General features: G+C 41.0%; 2 protein-coding genes across 3 annotated transcripts in view; one reads left to right on the top strand and one right to left on the bottom strand.

Annotated features, from left to right (window-relative positions):
• LOC123513479 (protein O-mannosyltransferase 1-like) overlaps positions 1 to 16,423 on the bottom strand; it is a 32,027-nt gene extending 15,604 nt beyond the window's left edge. The window contains 2 exon segments of the mRNA XM_045270659.1: positions 16,119 to 16,243; positions 16,246 to 16,423. Coding sequence (XP_045126594.1) covers positions 16,119 to 16,243; positions 16,246 to 16,408 — 288 coding nt within the window. The 5' untranslated portion in view covers positions 16,409 to 16,423.
• The window catches only part of LOC123513480 (serine/threonine-protein kinase Nek7-like), a 33,755-nt gene continuing 29,269 nt past the window's right edge, over positions 16,232 to 20,717 (top strand). The window contains exon 1 of one of the 2 annotated variants that reach the window (XM_045270663.1): positions 16,232 to 16,362. The gene's annotated coding sequence lies outside the window, so the exon portion shown is untranslated. Of the gene's footprint in view, positions 16,363 to 18,099; positions 18,270 to 20,717 lie in introns of those variants that run through there. The other variant, XM_045270662.1, reaches the window with a different exon arrangement.

Raw genomic sequence — 20,717 nt, 5'->3', positions numbered from 1 at the left:
TGTGACGCGTTAACAAGGAAGCGTTACTGGACCAAGACAAATGCACGCTACTCACTCTCTCTCTCTCTCTCTCTTGGGAAGGCTTGTTATGACTATGGTAGTGATGGGTAATGGTTGGAGAGAGAGAGAGAGAGAGAGAGAGAGAGAGAGAGAGAGAGAGAGAGAGAGAGAGAGAGAGAGAGAGAGAGAGAGAGAGAGAGAGAGAGAGAGAGAGAGAGAGAGAGAGAGAGAGAGAGAGAGAGAGAGAGAGAGAGAGAGAGAGAGAGAGAGTGTGTGTGTGTCCAAACTATCTACAACACATTACAACTGATAAGGAAGGCAGCATGTGAAATATTCTCTACCACACGTTGCCTCACGTCGCTAACAAGCAAACTACGAGTAACGAGCTGTTAACCCAAACACAATCACAGGAAGGGAAAAACACGAAGGTGAAAAGAAGATAGTGCAGGAATAACAATCATTTTCAGAAAGAGATCACGTAACTATTTACTCCGGTATATATTAGTGACGGAGGAGGAGGAGGAGGAGGAGGAGGAGGAGGAGGAGAAAGTGGAGGAGGAGGAAGAAGAAAAAAAAGAGAAAGAGGAGAAGGCGAAAGAAGATAAAGAGGAAGAGAGGAGGAGGAGGAGGAGGAGGAGGAGAAGGAGAAGAAGAAGAAGGTGGTGGAGGAGGAAGAAGGAGGAGAAAAAGAAGGTGGTGGAGGAGGAAGAAGAAAGAGAAGAGAAAGAGGAGAAGGAGAAAGAAGACGAGGAAAAGCAGGAGGAGGAGGAGAACGAGGAGGAGAAGGAGGAGGAAGACGAGGAAAAGCAAGAGAAGGTGGATGAGGAGGAGGAGAAAGAGAAGGAAGAAGAGAAGAATGCATTAGTTAAGACAGAATAAAAAAAAAAAATTAATCCAAGTCTCCTGTTATAACTTTAGGTAGAAATCCCCAATAATAAATACTAAAAGATTCACCTCACACATTTCAGAGTCAATTTCACACACACACACACACACACACACACACCAAATATTTCAACACTCTCACAAACCATCGTCAAAATAAGTGGGATGTCAATTTTTTCTCGCTTCAATTTTCACCAGCAAAAAAAAAAAAGAAAAAAAAAAGAGACGAAGCAAAGGAGGAAGGAAAATAATAATATAAAAAGAAAAAAAGAAAAATAAATTCTAAGGCATGATAAAATGTAAGATAACAAATAAAAGGAAATAAAAAAAAAAAAAAGAGACAAACTCGTTATTTCTCAGTCGTGAAGAAGAAAAAGGGAAAATAAAATAAACACCTCCAGCTGAGAGAGAGAGAGAGAGAGAGAGAGAGAGAGAGAGAGAGAGAGAGAGATGAAATTAATACCTTATGAAAGAAAAGAAAGACTGTCATTTACTCACTTCCGACTTGCTTATCCTCTCTCTCTCTCTCTCTCTCTCTCTCTCTCTCTCTCTCTCTCTCATATTCTTGCACTCTCATACATATCTCTCTCTCTCTCTCTCTCTCTCTCTCTCTCTCTCTCTCTCTCTCTCTCTCATATTCCAGCAAATAAAAAGCGGATATGCCGGAGCGGGTTGAGCCAATAGAGGTGACGGGCGGTTTTCACTTGACCAGTAGGGAATAGATGGACTTTCTCCCTTGCCCGGAAAACACTGGACTGGTAAAGACTCACTCGGTTGAAGGAACAGTGGGGAGTAATTAAAGAAGGTAATGGGAGCGTTAAACATTGATGATAAAGGGGAGAGATTATTTGAAGATTGATTTTTTTTCTTCTAAGGAAACACACACTTGTCTCCTTTTTTGTTGCGATTTCGTTGTTGTGTTGTGTTCTTAAGTGTGTGTGTGTGTGTGTGTGTGTGTGTGTGTGTGTGTGTGTGTGTGTGTGTGTGAGAGAGAGAGAGAGAGAGAGAGAGAGAGAGAGAGAGAGAGAGAGAGAGAGAGAGAGAGAGAGAGAGAGAGAGAGAGAGAGAGAGAGAGAGAGAGAAATAAAACCATCTTTAATATTGGCAAGAATATTAATGTAAATTTTCTTGAAGTTACACCAAACAAAACAACAACAACAAAACAAAAACAACAAAACGCCACGTCACAACAGGAATAAAAAGGTGGGGGGGGGGATGAGGGTGACAGAGGCGCGATAATCCTCCGGTGCAAACGAGACCTCGCCAGCTTAGAGAGAAAGTGTAGCTACGTGACTCGCTTGTCGCCTCGCTTTTGTCAGTGTTAATGCTGCCTGCCTGCCTGCCTTCCTGCCTCGCCACGCCCATCGTACATCAGCTCCAGAGAGGAAACAGGAAAAAAATGAAAGGAAATAAGGAAAAGAATGAAGGAAAAAGGAAAGGGACGAGAGAAAAAATAAAATGAATGAGACTAAAAAGAAATGTCAATGTAGTTTCTTTGTGTTTCTGCCTCGCCACGCCCATCGTACATCAACTCGAGGGAGAAAACAGAAGAAAATGAAATGAAATAAGGAAAAGAATGAAAGGAAAAAGGAAATAAATGAAAAAGGATATGTTAGAGGAGTTTTCTTGCCTTCCTGCCTGGAGGCGGGAAAAAGAAGAGAAAGAAAATGAGGGGAAAAATAATAAGGAAATACTAATAAGAAAAAGAAGAAAATCAATGAAAAATAGAATGTTAGTGCAAATTTATTCACCTTCCTGCCTCGCCACGCCAATCGCACAAGAACTTAGAGGGAGAAAAACAGAAGAAAATGAAAGGAAATAAGGAAAAGAATGAAAGATAAAGAAAAAGAATGAAAGGAAAAACGGAAATGAATGAAAAAAGAAAGAAATGTTAATGGTGCCTGCCTGCGTTTCTGCCTCGCCATGCCTCTCATACACAACTTAGGAAGAAAACGGGAAAAATGTGAATAATAATAAAAAATAATGCAGCTTTCTTACTTTCCTGCCTCGCCACGCCTCACATGCATTACCGTGGAGGGAAAAAATAATGCATGATACGGTTTCCTGCCTGTCTGCTTACCACCATGGAAGGGAAAACACAGCAGGGGATCAAAAGAACACTAGAAGCTGTAACGAGTCAATCTGTACTGTTATGAATCAAACCTTTCATTGCTGGTTAGCCCCTAGAGTACCATGGCCTGTTATATTTAGTCCTTTATTGCTGGTTAACCCCTTGAGTACCATGGCTCGCAATATTCTTTCTGCTTAATTTGGCGATTTTAAACAGCTTCGGAAACTTATGTGGGGAGAATAAAATGGTGAAGACTCTGACCACTAATCTTCTGACCTCCATAGATCCTTCCTATGTCAATAAAATCGTCTAGTCATACCCCAAACTCATGGTAAATATATGTTCCAGTACTGAAGGGGCTAATCGTTCTCATTGTCATCTACAAGTTTTAAATGACTCAGTTTTGTAAAGGTCTCCTGGAAAAAAGTTCTGTCCACCACCACCACCACCACCACCACCACCACCAACAACAACAACAACAACGAATGAATGAAAGAGAAAGAAAGAAAGACGATGGTGAGACTTGTGAATAGGATGAAGAAAAAGGATCAAGAAAAAAGAAAGAAAAAAATACAAACAAATAAACAGTACCATCACCACCACCACCACCAGCAACAACGACAAAGAAGAAAAACACAACACCTCAAACGCTCCTTTAACCTGAATGTATTGGTGTATTCAAGGTGAGCTGGGTCCTGAACATGGCTGGACAGGAGGTACCGTGAAAAAGCTGACAATACGTGGTGGCATTACAAGAGGTCCCTATTCTAAAACGCTTTGCTCTCACCATTACTGCTTTCAAGGCCCTAGTTGACGATACACGTGTTTTTAAGAGTGCTTTTTTTTTATGGTTCTGGTGATAGACTGTTAAGATTTCTAGTTTATTAAAAGGAGAAACTGTCTTGAAAACCCGGCTAGTTGTCTCTGTGGCCTTGGAAAATTGTAGAGAGAGGAGAGTGCGTTTCTGAATATAGGCGTTTGGCTTGTATTCTCAAACCCTTCTGTGCTTCACCTATACTATTTCAAAAGGCTTTATTTAAGTTTACACGAGTGTCTTAAGGTGTTTTTACGGTTCTAGAGGCAGAGTGACAAGATTTGTACATTATCAACTGAGAAAACACTCTTGATAACCCCGCTAATCACCTCTGTGGCCTTGAAAACAGTCGTGGTGAGAGGATGGATGGATGGATGAATGGAATTAATATTAGGCGCCGCAGTCGTGGTGAGAGAGCAATGCGTTTCTGAATACGGACCACAAAGAGGCAGGTGAGCCACGGGTATGGTATTACATCTGTACGTGCAAAGGTGATACGAGCACTAACCACTACACTACCATTAGTACCACCACCATCACCACTACTACTACTACCATGAATGCCACCAATACCACCAACAACAGTGAATTATTGACTACGAGAAATAAATAAATAAATAAATAAATAAATAAATGAATGAATGAATGAATGAATGAATGAATGAATGAATGAATGAATGAATGAAGAAGAAGAAGAAGAAGAAGAAGAAGAAGAAGAAGAAGAAGAAGAAGAAGAAGAAGAAGAAGAAGAAGAAGAAGAAGAAGAAGAAGAAGAAGAAGAAGAAGAAGAAGAAGAAGAAGAAGAAGAAGAAGAAGAAGAAGAAGAAGAAGAAGAAGAAGAAGAAGAAGAAGAAGAAGAAGAAGAAGAAGAAGAAGAAGAAGAAGAAGAAGAAGAAGAAGAAGAAAAATAAGAAGAAGAAGAAGAATAATAATAATAAAAATAAGAAGAAGAAGAAGAAAGAAAAGAAAGAAGAAAGAAAAAGAAGAAAGAGGACGAAAGAAAAGACGAAGAAAAACAAGAAAAAAACATGAAAAAGAAAAAAAATCAGCAAAGAAGAAGAAAAACGGAAGTCAACACCATTTTCAAACCCTCCTCGCTCTTCATCCCACTCAAATGTCAACAACTTTACCCTGCTCCTAATCCACACCCAGAAACGCAAACCCCACAAACGCCACACGATCCACAAGTAACACAAAATCAACACACTGCGACTCGCCACCAGCTCAGGGCAGTGACACCTCTTACTGGCAAGGAGGTCAAGGTGTGCCAATGTTGATCTCTGAAAGTTTCCCCTCTTACTGAGCTACGTGTTGGGACTTTGTGGGGTGTGTGCTGCTGGTTAAACCTCTTCATTACTGGGACACATTCTTTACCACGAGTTTTGTGTACGATTAGACCATTTTGTTGACATTAGGAAGGGTCTACGGAGGTCAGAAGATTAATGGTCACAGTCTTCACCATTTCAATCCCCGACATGTGTTTCTGAAGCTGCATAAAATCACCAAATAGTAAGCAGAATGAATATGAAAACGTGTCATGGTACTGAAGGTGTTAAACTGAATCGTATCAAGCTTATATCCATTCATACGTGTTGTAATTCCTTCCCAAACTAACTAAAAAAAAATACTAAATGAACAACAACAATCCTTAAATTCTTACACCCTAAAACTGTATAAAAATGAAGAAAATGCAATACTTCTACTTAAGCCTGAGTTGCACCTGTCATCTTTAACACAGGTGCCGATGCTGTTACTACTGGAGAGAGAGAGAGAGAGAGAGAGAGAGAGAGAGAGAGAGAGAGAGAGAGAGAGAGAGAGAGAGAGAGAGAGAGAGAGAGAGAGAGAGAGAGAGAGAGAGAGAATGTATGGTGTGAAATATGAAAATAAAAGAGGAAAACGGAAGAAAATTGATAAAAGTGTACAAAATCGAGGAAAAAGGAGGAGAGAGAGAGAGAGAGAGAGAGAGAGAGAGAGAGAGAGAGAGAGAGAGAGAGAGAGAGAGAGAGAGACCTACAGTACACAGCGACAAAGAGAAAGTCAAATAAGTGTTGGAACGTCCTTCAAAGCAATACCAGTGTTATTATATGACGTGGCGGTTCAACACGTCCCTGTAGAACCTCACTCCACCGCTCCCTCTAAAAAAAAATAAATAAATAGAATAAAAATAATGAATAAATAAATAGAATAAAAATAATAAATAAATAAAAAGTGAATAAAAAAATAAAAAATGCACTTCTTGACACCGAGTTGAAATGAACGCAACTTGAAACAAATAGACTTGAATCTGACTTTGTTCTCTCTCTCTCTCTCTCTCTCTCTCTCTCTCTCTCTCTCTCTCTGTTTTCTCTTTCTTCTTCTTTTACTTGGTTTTACATTTTTTTTTATCATTTCCTTCAGTTTTCGTAATATTTCTTCCTCTTTCATACCTCTCTCTCTCTCTCTCTCTCTTATCCATTGACTCCTACGCACAACAAACCAAAACTCTACAGTGCTCTCTCTCTCTCTCTCTCTCTACATTGCTTACATTCTGAATAGGAAAAAAAAACCCTCTGATTTCTTAACCTATAAATCGCATCTCATGAATTGAAGGAAGGAAAATAGAGGAATGGAGGAAGAAAAATATTGAGTAGGTAGGGTGTTCATATCTCTCTCCCTCTCCCTCTCTCTCTCTCTACCCCACCCACACCCGACTTTCCTCACCTTGATGCTTTTTCTCTCTCTCTCTCTCTCTCTCCCTCAGGCAAAACTACAGAAGTGTTCCGGAAGACAAGGCAAAAAATATATACAAGGGTTTTCGTTTTCCCTCTCACACTGATTTCGTGACTCACCTTCAAGGACACGTGATTACTGAGCGTGGAGAGAGAGAGAGAGAGAGAGAGAGAGAGAGAGAGAGAGAGAGAGAGAGAGAGAGAGAGAGAGAGAGAGATGTGGGGGAGGATCTATAGGAAGAAAGAAACGTCCTAATGATTAAGTATAAACAGATTGAGAAAAATTTTGAGAGAGAGAGAGAGAGAGAGAGAGAGAGAGAGAGAGAGAGAGAGAGAAAGTCACGCCATGCACCATATCATTTCCTTCATGCACTCTGCCAATCGAAAAGTGTCATCGAGTCACACCACCACAGATAATGTAACATCGCGCGTGTCAATGGTAACAACGTGGTTAGGTTATAATAATTAGCCATTACTGTTACATTATTCCATTCCCTGCTTGCGTAATTACCTTAACTACTACTACACGTCACTCAACCATAACATTCAGTCTAAATTGAAGATAAACATATATAAATTACCAGGAAATTCATTATGATTTGCTTTTTCAATTCTCTTTAATTGTATCTACATTGTGTTCATTAATCCCTACAGTACTGGGACGCATTTTTACCTTGAGTTTAGGGTGTGATTACTGATTAGACGATTTTATTGGTCTATGGAGGTCAGAAGATTAACCCCTTCTGTACCATGACGCGTTTCCATCTTCATTCTGCTCACTATTTGGCGATTTTATACAGCTTCAGAACTCAGGTGGAGGATTAAAATAGTGAAGACTATGGCCATTAATCTTCTGCCCTCCATAGACCCTTCCTAATGTCAATAAAATGGTCAAATCGTACAGAAATCTCATGGTAAAAAACTGTCCCCAGTATTGAAGGAGTTAATGGCCACAGTCTTTACTATTCTAATTCCCCCATAAGTTTCTGAAGCTGTATAAAATCGCTGATTAGTAACCAGAATGAATATGAAAACGTGTCCTGGTACTGAAGGGGTTAATCTCTTCAGTACTAGGACGTATTTTTACCCTGAGACAGTACATACGTTGGGAACATTAACACGACTGCAAGGAGGGAGTTAGAAAGGACAGATATTATACTAAAATGTTGAAATACTTGTTGTTTCCTTAAGTTATCATTATTTTTTGTGCAAGAGGAAAAAGTGTCCGAGGAGAACAGAGTTAAAAAAAAAATGCCCACTTTATAATGAAGGGGAAAGAGTTAAGGATGTCTTACAGAAATACTTAGTTGTTTTGTAAAAGCCTTCAATACTAGGATATATTTTTACCTTGTGTACGATTAGACCATTTTATTGACATTAGGAAGGGTCTATGGAGGTCAGAAGTTTAATGACCACAGTCTTCACTATTTTACTCCCCCACATGAGTTTCAGAAGCTGTATAAAATCACCAAATAGTAAGCAGAGTGAATATGGAAACGCGTCATGGTACTCGAAGGGCTTAGCAATAGAAGGGGATGGAGTGAGAAATATGTCACTGAAATGCTTTATGTTCTTTCCAAATTCCAAAGCTCCTGAAGGGGAAGGAGGAGGTAAGAGAGGAAGGATGTGGTACGGCGTTCTGGAAGGCACAGGAAGAGAACTATAAAAAACTAGAGTTGCGTGAACCAAACAATACCACACACACACACACACACACACACACACACATACACACACACACACATACACACATACACACACACTTACACACACACAAATATACAAATACACAAACAAACAAACATACACAAACAAACAAACACACATACACACACACATACTAGAAAGCATTCTAAACAGGTGCGATCCACGATAGGTAAGCATCTAATAACAATGAAAAAAAGGAGCAGTGAGTCAGTTTATATGAATTCGTTGGTTCTTTCTACACGAAAAAGGCAGAAGTCGTATTTAAAGATCACAGTCAGTGGTCGTACTCAATCGTACACAATCTTAACCCGTTCAATACTGGGACACATTTTTACCTTTGAGATTTACGTACCATTAGACCATTTTACTGACGTTAGGAAGGGTCTATGGAGGTCTGAAGATGAATGGCCAGTCTTCACCATTTCAATCCCCACACGAGTTTCTGAAGCTGTATCAAATCGCCAAATAGTAAGCAGAATGAATGAGGAAACGCGTCCTGGTACTGAAAGGGTTAACAGAGCAGCCCAAAGACGAAGTACAAGGCACCGGGTGGTCGTGGTCGTGATGGCAAGGTAACAAACGATAAGGTCAGGAACACGGGGAGAGTCGTGAGAAAAGAAGGTGCTTGGGTCGTACTAGCAAGGTTAAAAGGTCACACTCAGGGAGCCCGTGCCCCGCCCTGTGAATCAACGACTAACGGTGCAGTGGAGGGCTTCATCCTGCCGCAGCTAACACCACTGCTACCGTCATCTCCGCTACACACACACACACACACACCAATCAAGAGGGTTTAACAAAGATAACTCTATTACCGTTACTATCATCGTTAAGTGCCTTCCTCTCAAGCTGCTGTCTGTGTTATCACGTGTTTTGCTCCTTCGTGCGTCAGCGATAATGAATGCTGTTACTTATTACAGCTCCTGGTGGGGGTGGCGGATGCTGGGCTTGTATTCTCAAACACTCCAGTGCTTTACCTCCATTATTTCAAAGGCACACTAGTTTTTTAAGGTGTTTTCACGGTTCTATAGGCAGAGTGATATGATTTCTATATTATTAACTGGAGAAACACTCTCAAAAAGCACCGCTAGTCATCTCTGTGGCCCTGGATAATAGTTACGTTGAGAGAGCAAAGCGTTTCTGAACACGGGCCCTGTGGAGCACAAGGCAAGCTGCGTGAGGCGGTCCAGACTATACACGTGGCCAGGGTCTCTCAAACAAGAGACCCTGCACGTGGCAGTTCTTGCGTGCAACATATCAACCCATTTCCACGGAACACCTGATCACATACTTTGCTGCTGCTGCTTCTACTACTACTACTACTACTATTATCACTACTACTACTTCTACTACTACTACTATCATTACTACCTTTAGTCCTACTACTACTACTACTACTACTACTACTACTACTACTACTACACCACCACCATAGCCTCCTCTTCCTCCCACTACTACTATTAATACTCTTACTAATGAATGATGAAATATTGAGTTCATATTTTGTGGAGAGAGAGAGAGAGAGAGAGAGAGAGAGAGAGAGAGAGAGAGAGAGAGAGAGAGAGAGAGAGAGAGAGAGAGAGAGAAACAGCCTCATCTCAGTCATACCAGCTGTTCGACAGATGTCAACAAAGAGTTCAGGTGAAGCTTGCGTCCCCACAGGTGGAGAGTGGCATTTCCAATCCTGATAGTGTTGCTATATATAGTGACATGAATAATCCCCACTCTGCACCACCGTCCCTTTTTTATCTTTTCTTTTCTTTTCTTCAGTTCTGTGTGTTAATCTCTTCAGTACCATGACGCGTTTCCATATTCATTCTGCTTACTATACTATTTTATACAGCTTCGGAAACTCATGTGGGGAATAAGATAGTGAAGATTGAGGTCATTAATCTTCTGCTGACCTCCATAGACTCTTCCTAATGTCAATAATATGGTCTAATCGTACACAAATCTCAAGGTAAAAATGTGTCCCAGTAATAAAGGGGTTAATTTACCGTATTTGCTTATATTTATTAACCTCGTATTCCCCAACACATCTGTGATTCATCTCTTCTATTTCAAAAGGCTTTATTTAAATTTACTCGAATTCTTTAGGTGTTTTTATGATTCTAGACGCTGATTTGACAAGATTTCTACGTTACTAGCAGGAGAAACACTCTTGAAAGCCCCGCTGATCAACTCTGTGACCCTTGAATACAGTCGCGGTGATGGAGCAAAGCGTTACTCAATCTTTCCCCGAACCATTTACATCTTTTGAGACTTATTTTTTGTACTACATTATCTTACAAACGTACTTGTCTAACTTGGCAAATATTAAGTTCACTTTTTCTTCCTTATTTCCATCCTAACAATTTATTACTGCGGTTGCAAGGTTAACAAAAGACGTTCTAAGCAAATAGTTAATTACACCTCATTACATATCCTACAGCTTCCCCAGGACTTATCAAAGCTGGTATTTTAGTATTCAGTCATAATTTATCTTTGCATATTTAACGTTAAACCCCATCAGTACCAAGACGCATTTCCATATTCATTCAGCTTACTATCTAGTGATCTTATACAGCTTCAAAAACTCGTGAGGGATTAAAATAGTGAAGACAATTTTGTGACCTCCATAGACCCTTCCTAATGTCAATAGAATGGAATAATGGTACACAAATCTGAAAATAAAAATGTGAGTACTAAAGGAGCTAATGTTAAGTTTTATTCTGTATATCGTAATGTTTAAAGTCTTTTTAGATAGGACACAAGGTAATATGATCTTTAAACCTGTTGTCTTTGTATATATTGATGTACGAGAGAGAGAGAGAGAGAGAGAGAGAGAGAGAGAGAGAGAGAGAGAGAGAGAGAGAGAGAGAGAGAGAGAGAGAGACGCGTCCAGTCACCCCATAGGAAGAGAAAGTCACATTGCAACAAAATTCACCAGTACCACCACCACCACCACCACCACCAACCAGCCAGTCACCACTAAGACCACAACAACAGCCACTTAACACTTTAATACCAAACATCTCTACAAACAACGACTACCATGTATACAATGTAGTCACACACACACACACACACACACACACACACACACACACACAAGGTCTCACCAAAACAGGTTCCCTACAATAAAATGAAGGTAAAGAGGAGGACAGGGAAGAGAGAGAGAGAGAGAGAGAGAGAGAGAGAGAGAGAGAGAGAGAGAGAGAGAGAGAGAGAGAGAGAGAGAGAGAGAGAGAGAGAGAGAGAGAGAGAGAAGAGAATAGAGAGAGAGAGAGAGAGAGAGAGAGAGAGAGAGAGAGAGAGAGAAATGAAGAAGAGAAGAGGATGGGAAGACCGTGACCTCACTCTCTCCCCTTCCCTCTCCCTCCCTCTCTCTCTCTTCCCACAGGGGCTACAGGTGGCTGGTACGTCCTGGACCTGACCCTGAAGGACTAGACACGCAGACACACGCACGCACGCACACACCAGGAAAACCCACACAAATAAAATGAACGAGTACTATGCTTTGTTCTGTAAAGGAGTAAGGTCTTCAGTACCAGGACGCGTTTTCATATGCATTGTAGTTACTATTTGGTGATTTTATACAGCTTCAGAAACATATGTTGGGATTAGAATAGTAAAGACTCTCGCTATTAATCTTTTGACCTCCATAGACCCTTCCTAATGCAAATAAAATCGTCTAATCACATTCCAAAAATCAAGGTAAAAATGCGTCTCGGTATTGAAAGGTTAATCATGTCTTGTTCTTTGGGTTTTAAAAGGAATAAGTGAAAATACGAGTTAAATATGATCAAGAATACTGTTTTTGTTCAGTAAAGGGTACTCAAGTCTTCGGGGGTGTTGAAGGAATGTGTTGGCTGTAGGACACATCAGGGGCGGTAGTCTGCATTGTGGCTCTACTGACATAGTTATCCTCAGGTCTCTCAGAATCTGGCTTTTATTTTGCGCCTTGACGAGTATTTCTGCTCTTCCCTCAGTTTTGTCTTCATTCCTCTCATCTTCACTCTCTTATCTCATATTCTCTTGCCTTTACTCTCTCTCTCTCTCTCTCTCTCTCTCTGAAGATTTTGTCAATGGGACGTTTCTTCCCTACTATCTCTCTCTCTCTCTCTCTCTCTCTCTCTCTCTCTCTCTCTCTCTCTCTCTCAATCTGGCTGTACTTTGTCATTAGGACGTTTCTTTCTTCATATAGCCCCCCAACCCTCTCTCACTCTCTCTCTGCATTTCCTTTTCTTTCTCGTACTTTCTATTTCATATCTTTCTAATACTCACTGTCCGCTGCTTCAACGCATACTTACAATTTGTCACTTATGAATATCTCGCATAAAATACGTTCTTGACATAATTTTCTCGGATTTAAATGGTTTAGACATCATATTACTACTTTTGGGATAGACAGACGATGCAACCAATAAAAAAAAACATGATATAAGGGAGATCACGTCATTCTGTAACCATTCTGCACTCCACCTCCACTATTTCAAAAGTACGTACCCGGGGTTTCAAAGGGTGTCTCTACGGTTTTCGTGACAAATTAACACCTTTTTCTACATTATTAGCAGAAGAAACTGTCTCAAATCATCTCTGTGGTCTGAAAAAAGTTGTTTGGAGTGGGAGCAAAGCATTTCTTAATATTGGTACTAATAATGTCACTTCCATAACATTATCCACAGTCAATAATCATACTGGAAATTCAAGGCAACACTGTCCTGTTCTATCTTTTCTTATGTAAAAAGGGGAAGTTGGCTAGGGCGACAAAATGAATAAATGAATAAATAAATATATAAATAACGGCCTACTTAATAGCCAGTCCCCTTGCAGGTCAAAGGATCAAGCCGTGGTACAGTGAAACCATGCGTGATTTGGGGTTCGAGGGGTCTCCAAGCGCACGGGTTCGAATCCTGTCCACAGTCCGAGTGTAGGTTGGGCTTCCTCACTCGGGACGACGGTTTCCTAGCAGGTGGGCTTTGAGATAGGAGGTACCCCCAAAAATACCCCCTTTAGCCCAGAAATTCCCTTGAAAAGCCCACATGGTATAAAAAAAAAAAAACGCCTTGAAATCTCTCTGAAAGAAATCAAATAAAAAATGGAAATACAAGTTGTCGTAATCGTATCATATTTCATCCAAGCTTTCTATTACAAAAAAACAGCGAACAAAATGCATTCTCACTGTTAAGATGCTCCAGAGAGAGAGAGAGAGAGAGAGAGAGAGTGGAAAGTAGTGTGATGGTCGCGAGATAAGAGGAGAAGAGAGAGAGAGAGAGAGAGAGAGAGAGAGAGAGAGTGGAAAGTAGTGTGATGGTCGCGAGATAAGAGGAGAATTTGACGTGGCGGGTTTTTCTGCCCTGAAGCGATGAGAGAGAGAGAGAGAGAGAGAGAGAGAGAGAGAGAGAGAGAGAGAGAGAGAGAGAGAGAGAGAGAGAGAGAGAGAGAGAGAGAGAATATTAATACACAACAAAAAAACAATAGCGAGATGGATTCCTTTCTTCCAACCCTCCCTCCCTCCCTCCCTCTCTCTGGATGAGGAAAAACATGAAGAAAATGAGAGGAAGTTGAACGTGGCTGGAAGAAGAGGAAGATTAAGAGGATGGAAGATAAAGAGAGGTGGAGCGGCGGTGGCGAGGAAAGGAGGAAGACTACGAGGAAGGTGGATGAGGAAATGAGCAGAGGTGGCAAGAGAGACACGTGGATACCCTCCCTAAAGGCTCCACTTGTACATTAACCCTCCACTCTTCCACAATACCACTTAACGATGCTTAAGGAAATGAATACCTCAATAACAATAAGCAAACTATCTATTGTCTATTTGGATAATTGATCGTAACCCCTCCAGTACTATGACGCGTTTCCATATTCATTCTGCTTACTATTTGGTGATTCTATACAGCTTCAGAAAGTTATGTAGGGGATTCAAATAGTGAAGACTGTCGCCATTAATCCTCTGACCTCCATAGACCCTTCCCAATGTCAATAAAATGGTGTAATTGTATACAAATCTCAAGGTAAAAATGTGTCCCAGTACTGAAGGGTTTAAACTACTTAATTCTCGAGTCTATTCCATGTACCATTATTCTATGACTTAAGCTCGTATTCTCAAACGCGTCTGTCCTTCACCTTCACTATTTCAGAAAGCTTTATTTAATTTCACACGAGTTTTTTAGGGCGTATTTACAGTTCTAGAGGCAGAGTGACAAGATTTCTACATTATTAACTGGAGAAACTCACTTGAAAACCTCGCTAATCATCTGTGGCCCTTGAAAACAATCGTGATGAGAGAGCAAAGCGTTTCTGAATACGGGCATAATTCCAAACAGTTTCGATCTTTTTTTTTTTCCTAATACATCTCTTTCTATACTAATGTTTCTTGTAACTAATCTACGTGGGATGTCACAATTCACACCAAACACCTGAGCTGGGCGTAAGACGAAGATGCAACGCGATGACTTAGCAGGCAATCCAACAATTAGTAGATGAATGAAGGAGAGAAAAAGGAGAAAAGACTAATTATTTAAGCTATTCACTCTCATTCGACCATCATCATCATCATCATGCCTTCACCACTAACCACCACCACCACCACTAACCTGTCAATTCAACAGTCAACAAAGTATATGGATGGAGTAAAAAGACCATCACTAGTACCAACACTAACAACAACAATCAGGAGAGAGAGAGAGAGAGAGAGAGAGAGAGAGAGAGAGAGAGAGAGAGAGAGAGAGAGAGAGAGAGAGAGAGAGAGAGAGAGAGCTAACTATTTCGGCTATTCACCTCCATTCGACCATCACCATCACCACCACTACCATCATCATCACCACCACCTTCACCATCACCAACAGTCAAGTATATGTATGGATGGATGAAGAAAAAAAAAGGAGAGAAAGATAACTATAACTACTTACTTTCAAATCATCACCACCACCATCATCATCACCAACAGTCAACAAAGTATATGAATGAAGGAGAAAAAGAAAAAGATAATCATTTACTATTCACTACCACAACCACCGCCACCAGCCCCTCCATCATTAGCCTTGCGACACGGGAGAAATGACTAACTTTAACATATTGTGCAAACGGTACTCGCCTGCCTTACACCTCCACGCATCCACACACGCACAGAAGCTCGCATGATTGTACGCACGCTTCAAGCACGAACACTAATTACTTTAAACACGTCAATAGTCACGTAATAGTTAACTCTTTCAGCACTTGGACGCATTTTGCCTAGAGTTTTGGGTATGATTAGACGATTTTATTGACATTAAGAAGGGTCTATGGAGGTCAGATGATTAATAGCCAGTCTTCACTATTTTAATCCCCACACAAGTTTCTGAAGCTGTATAAAGTCACCAAATAGTAAGCAGAATGAATATGGAAACGTATCATGGTACTGAAGAAGTTAAAGATGAATAGTTTCGATAATCAACGTCTCCATCGATTCTAGACCCTGAAATATGGTTTCCTTGATAAAGTGAACGCGGCAAACGCATAACACATCATATATAAACCCAAAGATGAAAAGAAACTATTAAACTATACATGTAGGAGGCTTAAAGATTAGTAACACACACACACACACAAACAGATGGAGTAGCGTTAGACCATTAAGGAAGATCAAGAAACCACACACACGTAAGAGATAACACAAGCAAGCAAACAAGCACAAGACAGGAAATGCCACAGTAAAACCCAGTGATCTAGTGACTTCTTGCAGTTACCCTTAAAATACACGTCAGGCTGGAAGGAGAGAGAGAGATGCGGGGAGGAGGTAAAAGGGGGCGGGGAGAGTAGGATGAGGGAGAGGAGGGGAGATAGCCAGTTACCGGTACACAGGGAGATGTAGGTTAAGAGGCCCTGGCTGTGGCGGCATTTCTACACCCCCTAGGACGCTGCCGGGCGAACACACACACAGGTACACATCAACCCATCCACTGGTACTCACAGAATCCCTATTGATGTTCTCATTGAGGTGCTGTAGCTTCTCAATGCTCTTTTTCAGGGCGTCTGTGTCAGCTGGGTGGGTCTGGCCGCCATCTGATCCCTTCGTCTTCTTCCCGCTCTTGGGGAGGCCTTGTTCTTCCTATTCCTCACCCCGACGTCCATGGTGTCACCGGCTGTCCCCTCACAGAATTCTGGTGACGACACGCGCACTACTACCTCCCCTGGAAGCCCTGCACTGAGTGAAGGTGAGAGCCAGTGGCAGGTAGAGGCTGGCAGCTCCCTTACCGCCATCTAGTGGTGGCTGCCTGAACCATACCAAGCCAGCTGACTTTATTTCATGTATTTGAATTACACTATTTCATCATTTCAACACTAAATAAATATAAATTATTATAACTTCTATTTTCCATGTTATTTTATTTTATATTTAGTGACTTGATCTGCTGATTAGAAAATGTAGATAAGATATTAATTCGTCATCTGGTAACTCCTCGCATGTGGTGAAGGTTTCAAAGAGAGTTGAGAGTTTTAAGGGTGACTATTTTTATTTGTTGTGCTAATTCAGGCGTGTGTTACAGTGTCAGCTGGGTGGTAACTGTGTAGCTGGTTTGAATTATAAGTGGTAATTATTCAGCCCTGGTGTCATATGAGCTGGGGTATGTTTGAAATTATGCTACTAGTGCTACTACTACTACTAGTACTATTACTACCTATTACAACAACAACTACTACTACTACTACTACTACTACTACTACTACTACTACTACTACTACTACTACTCCTAAACACACACACACACACACACACACACACGGCCCGGTAGCTCAGTGGTTAGAGCGCTGGCTTCACAAGCCAGAGATGACCAGGGTTCGATTCCCCGGCCAGGTGGAGATATTTGGGTGTGTCTCCTTTCACGTGTAGCCCCTGTTCACCTAGCAGTGAGTAGGTACGGGATGTAAATCGAGGAGTTGTGACCTTGTTGTCCCGGTGTGTGGTGTGTGCCTGGTCTCAGACCTATCCCAAGATCGGAAATAATGAGCTCTGAGCTCGTTCCATAGGGTAACGTCTGGCTGTCTCGTCAGAGACTGCAGCAGATCAAACAGTGAATTACACGTACGGGACCACACGAGCATAAAGCCCAGGCCCTGTAAAACTACAACTAGGTAAATACACACACACCAAGCGAGAGTTTAAGTGTTAAATATCAATTATACAACTTCTACCTTATAACAGTTGCCGTGAAGAAAAGGATGACATAATACACTTCTGTTAGATACGTAGATAGGAAAACTGCCTCATCAAATAGACAGCTGAGTGCACATTGTTATTTTTGTTGCGAGTATGAATAGATTTATCGACTTCCTCTACCGATTTCCATCTCTTCATGCAAAATACGCATAAACCTGGATGCCACAAATGCCACGCTCGGGGAGGTTTGCTAAAGGTGAAGTACGCTGAGAAGAAATGTCAGCTCAGCAAACACGTCCCTTAATGATGAAATATTGAACACAGTGACTCACGTATACAGAAAATTGATAGTAGAGACACACGCCATGAATGTTTGGCGGTGAAAACGCGGAAACAACGGTGCCTTTCATTCTAAAACCATTGGAGATGTTGAGCAGGAGAGAGTGTGAGGGGAAGGAGGAGTTACGAAATGTATGTGGAGTGTACACGTGTGGAGTCTGAGGTGCATGGAGGGAAAGACACGTTGAGAAAGACGCAGGTCGACTGTCACTTATTTCTTATCGATGCATGACCCGTGACGTCACACCTTGAGTTACCAGTCATGCATAAACTTGAGAAACACCAATTCTTGCCCTCTAAACTTCCCATACAAACAAAACACTTCACAATATAGCACCACTGGACCATAGATTATTAGAAGCACGTGAAATTACTAAGAGACTAGACACAATGGAGAAATGGGAGCTGTTTAAAGGCACGGGACAGCAGTGAGGAAGGAATGCTGAAGAGAGCGTGTGGTGGTGGACAAGCAGTGGTCGATGTCACGGCAGAAGGTTCTCAGACGCGGTGCCCTCCAGTCCTGTCCTAGCCCTCAGGAAGAGAAGCTTGTTTATAGACCTATGTGTGCCCTTTGGAGCTTCCCTTCAGAGCCTAGCGACGCCATGGTTCCTTCAATGACGTGAGGTGAGTGTCGCGTCCCGAAGGCTGACTAAGAGTTGAAGACACAGGGAAGTTGAATTTTTTGTTGTTTTGTAGTTGTGTTGGATTTTGTTAATTTAGGTGACTGTAGAGAGAGAGAGAGAGAGAGAGAGAGAGAGAGAGAGAGAGAGAGTATTAGAAATCACACAAACACATAAACTTAGCGTCCTGTTGCCTCTAAGGGGATACAAGCGTACTGTTTATCTTCTAACCCAAACACGGTGATCAATTTGTAACCATGGAGCCAATACTTGAGCTACTGAACACATTATCACTATCTTTTTTTTCCAGCGTACGAAGGCAATTTATGGCAAGAGCACAAGTATTCACGCCCCCGTCACTTTGTTCACGAGTAATAGCCGTTGATCTGCTAATTATAATACTACGCGTGTCACTTCATTTAAGTAACCTTACACAAATTCACTGAGATAGAATATAATTATGAAAACTGTTCTCTCACTTCTTTTCTCGTCTGTGATGTGTGTGTGTGTGTGTGTGTGTGTGTGTGTGTGTGTGTGTGTGTGTGTGTGTGTGTTCCCCTAATCTTGCCACCAGAACTTTTATAACTTGATGGAGGTCTTAAAGTGGTGTAGGGAATATAACAAGAGTGACGAAGCAAAATTCTCAGTATCAGTAATCACAGTAGAACAAGAAATAATGGGTGTGAGCTTGAAAAAAAAAAGTTAGATAAAAAAAAAAAAAGACAGGAGGTTCTAAGAGTAATGCATGAACGGAATGGACTCAGTAACCAGGTTTGTTAGTGCTGGACCATTAGGAAGATTGGAGAAATTTGAGGTTGAAAATGGAAGATGATAGGAGTAGATGCGTTTACACAGGGACAGCCACGTGCAGGTCTCTTACTTGTTACTGCAGGTAGGTACGTTTATACAGGGACAGCCACGTGTCTCTTGCTTCTCACTATTCTTATTTACTAGTGTTAAGGAGAAACGCGAGCAACAGGGGAGAGAAAATAAGAAGTGCACTATGGGCAACACTACACAAAGACAGAAGACAAGGAGGGTAATGCAACAGAGATAATACAACACAAACAAAGAAGACTGAATATTAGAAGTGCACTATAAACTAGGTAACACAACACACAGAGGACAGGGTGGGGTTAATACAACAGGGCAATACAACAAAGACAAGACAGAATATTAAAAGTCCACTAAAAACTGAGTAATACAACTTCTTACAGCTTCTTTTATTCACTGATGCTTTTAATCCCTTCAGTATCATGACGCGTTTCCTTATTCATTATGCTTACTGTTTAGTGATTTTATACACCCTCAGATACTTACCTTGGGGACTGAAATTGTGAAGACTGTAGCCATAAATCTTCTGACCTCCATAGACCGTTCCTAATGTCAATGAAATGGTTTAGTTGTACACAAATTTCAAGGTAAAAATGTGTCCCAGTACTGAAAGGATCAAGGAGAAGCTACAGAAGATTAGAAGTGCACAATAAACTGGGTAAAACAATATGAAAAGCATAGGAAGAGCGCAGGACATAGGTGGATACATCTCTCATTAGGCTACTCATGGTGGGAAGTCGTGTCACCTCCCTTCCTTCATATGAGATTCAGGTACTTCACTTTACTCCTAAGTCTTCTTTTATGCTATGAATGTATCCCTTGTTAGATTATGTTTGGAAATGTTGAAACTGGAGGATTTGACGTTGCGGGGAAGCATGAAGCAAGGCTGAAATGAACAAGACTTAGTTTCCTTTATATCATTGGACCACTTATGAGAGAATCTATTGTCGTGTTTTGTAAGAATACGAGTATACCAGAGGAATGATTAAGGGAAACACAAATCCATGGAAATCAATATAGAAAGTTAGTCTCCTTCGTCTTCTTTCAATATGAAGTTCCCTGGTGTGCAAAGAATCCATCACCATTTGAAGGACTATCAGGTCACAGGAGTCAAGAATTAAGAAAAAACAGGGACCTTGGAGGGAATGAAGGTACCAGACTTGTGACCACGCCTGTGCATACTTGCCAAAACATAGGAGGAAGTTTGAAATAGTAGAAGAAAAGGTATCCAATAAGAAAGACTGTTGATGTTAAAAGGCTATTAGCAGGTCACAGGAATAGAGAATTAATAAAAAACAGGCACCATGGATGGAATGAAGGTACCAGACTTGTGACCACGACTGTACTTGCTAAAACGTAGGAGGAAGTTTGAAATAGTAGAAAGAGAGTATTTAATAAGGAAGACTGTTGATGTTAAAAGGCTAGCAGCAGGTCACAGGAATAGAGAATGAAGAAAAAAACAGAGACCATGGAGGGAAGGAAGGTATTTATTTGCCGAAACGTAAGAGGAAGTTTGAAACAGTAGAAAAAAAATTATCCAGTAAGAAAGACTATTGATGTTGTTAGTTCACACCAACACACAACACAACAACAACAACAACAACACCCACAAACATGG

The sequence above is a fragment of the Portunus trituberculatus genome, chromosome 36 (genome assembly GCF_017591435.1).
Source record: "Portunus trituberculatus isolate SZX2019 chromosome 36, ASM1759143v1, whole genome shotgun sequence".
In the NCBI taxonomy this organism is placed as follows: Eukaryota; Metazoa; Arthropoda; class Malacostraca; order Decapoda; family Portunidae; genus Portunus; species Portunus trituberculatus.
This window is presented reverse-complemented; position numbering and strand designations above follow the sequence as displayed.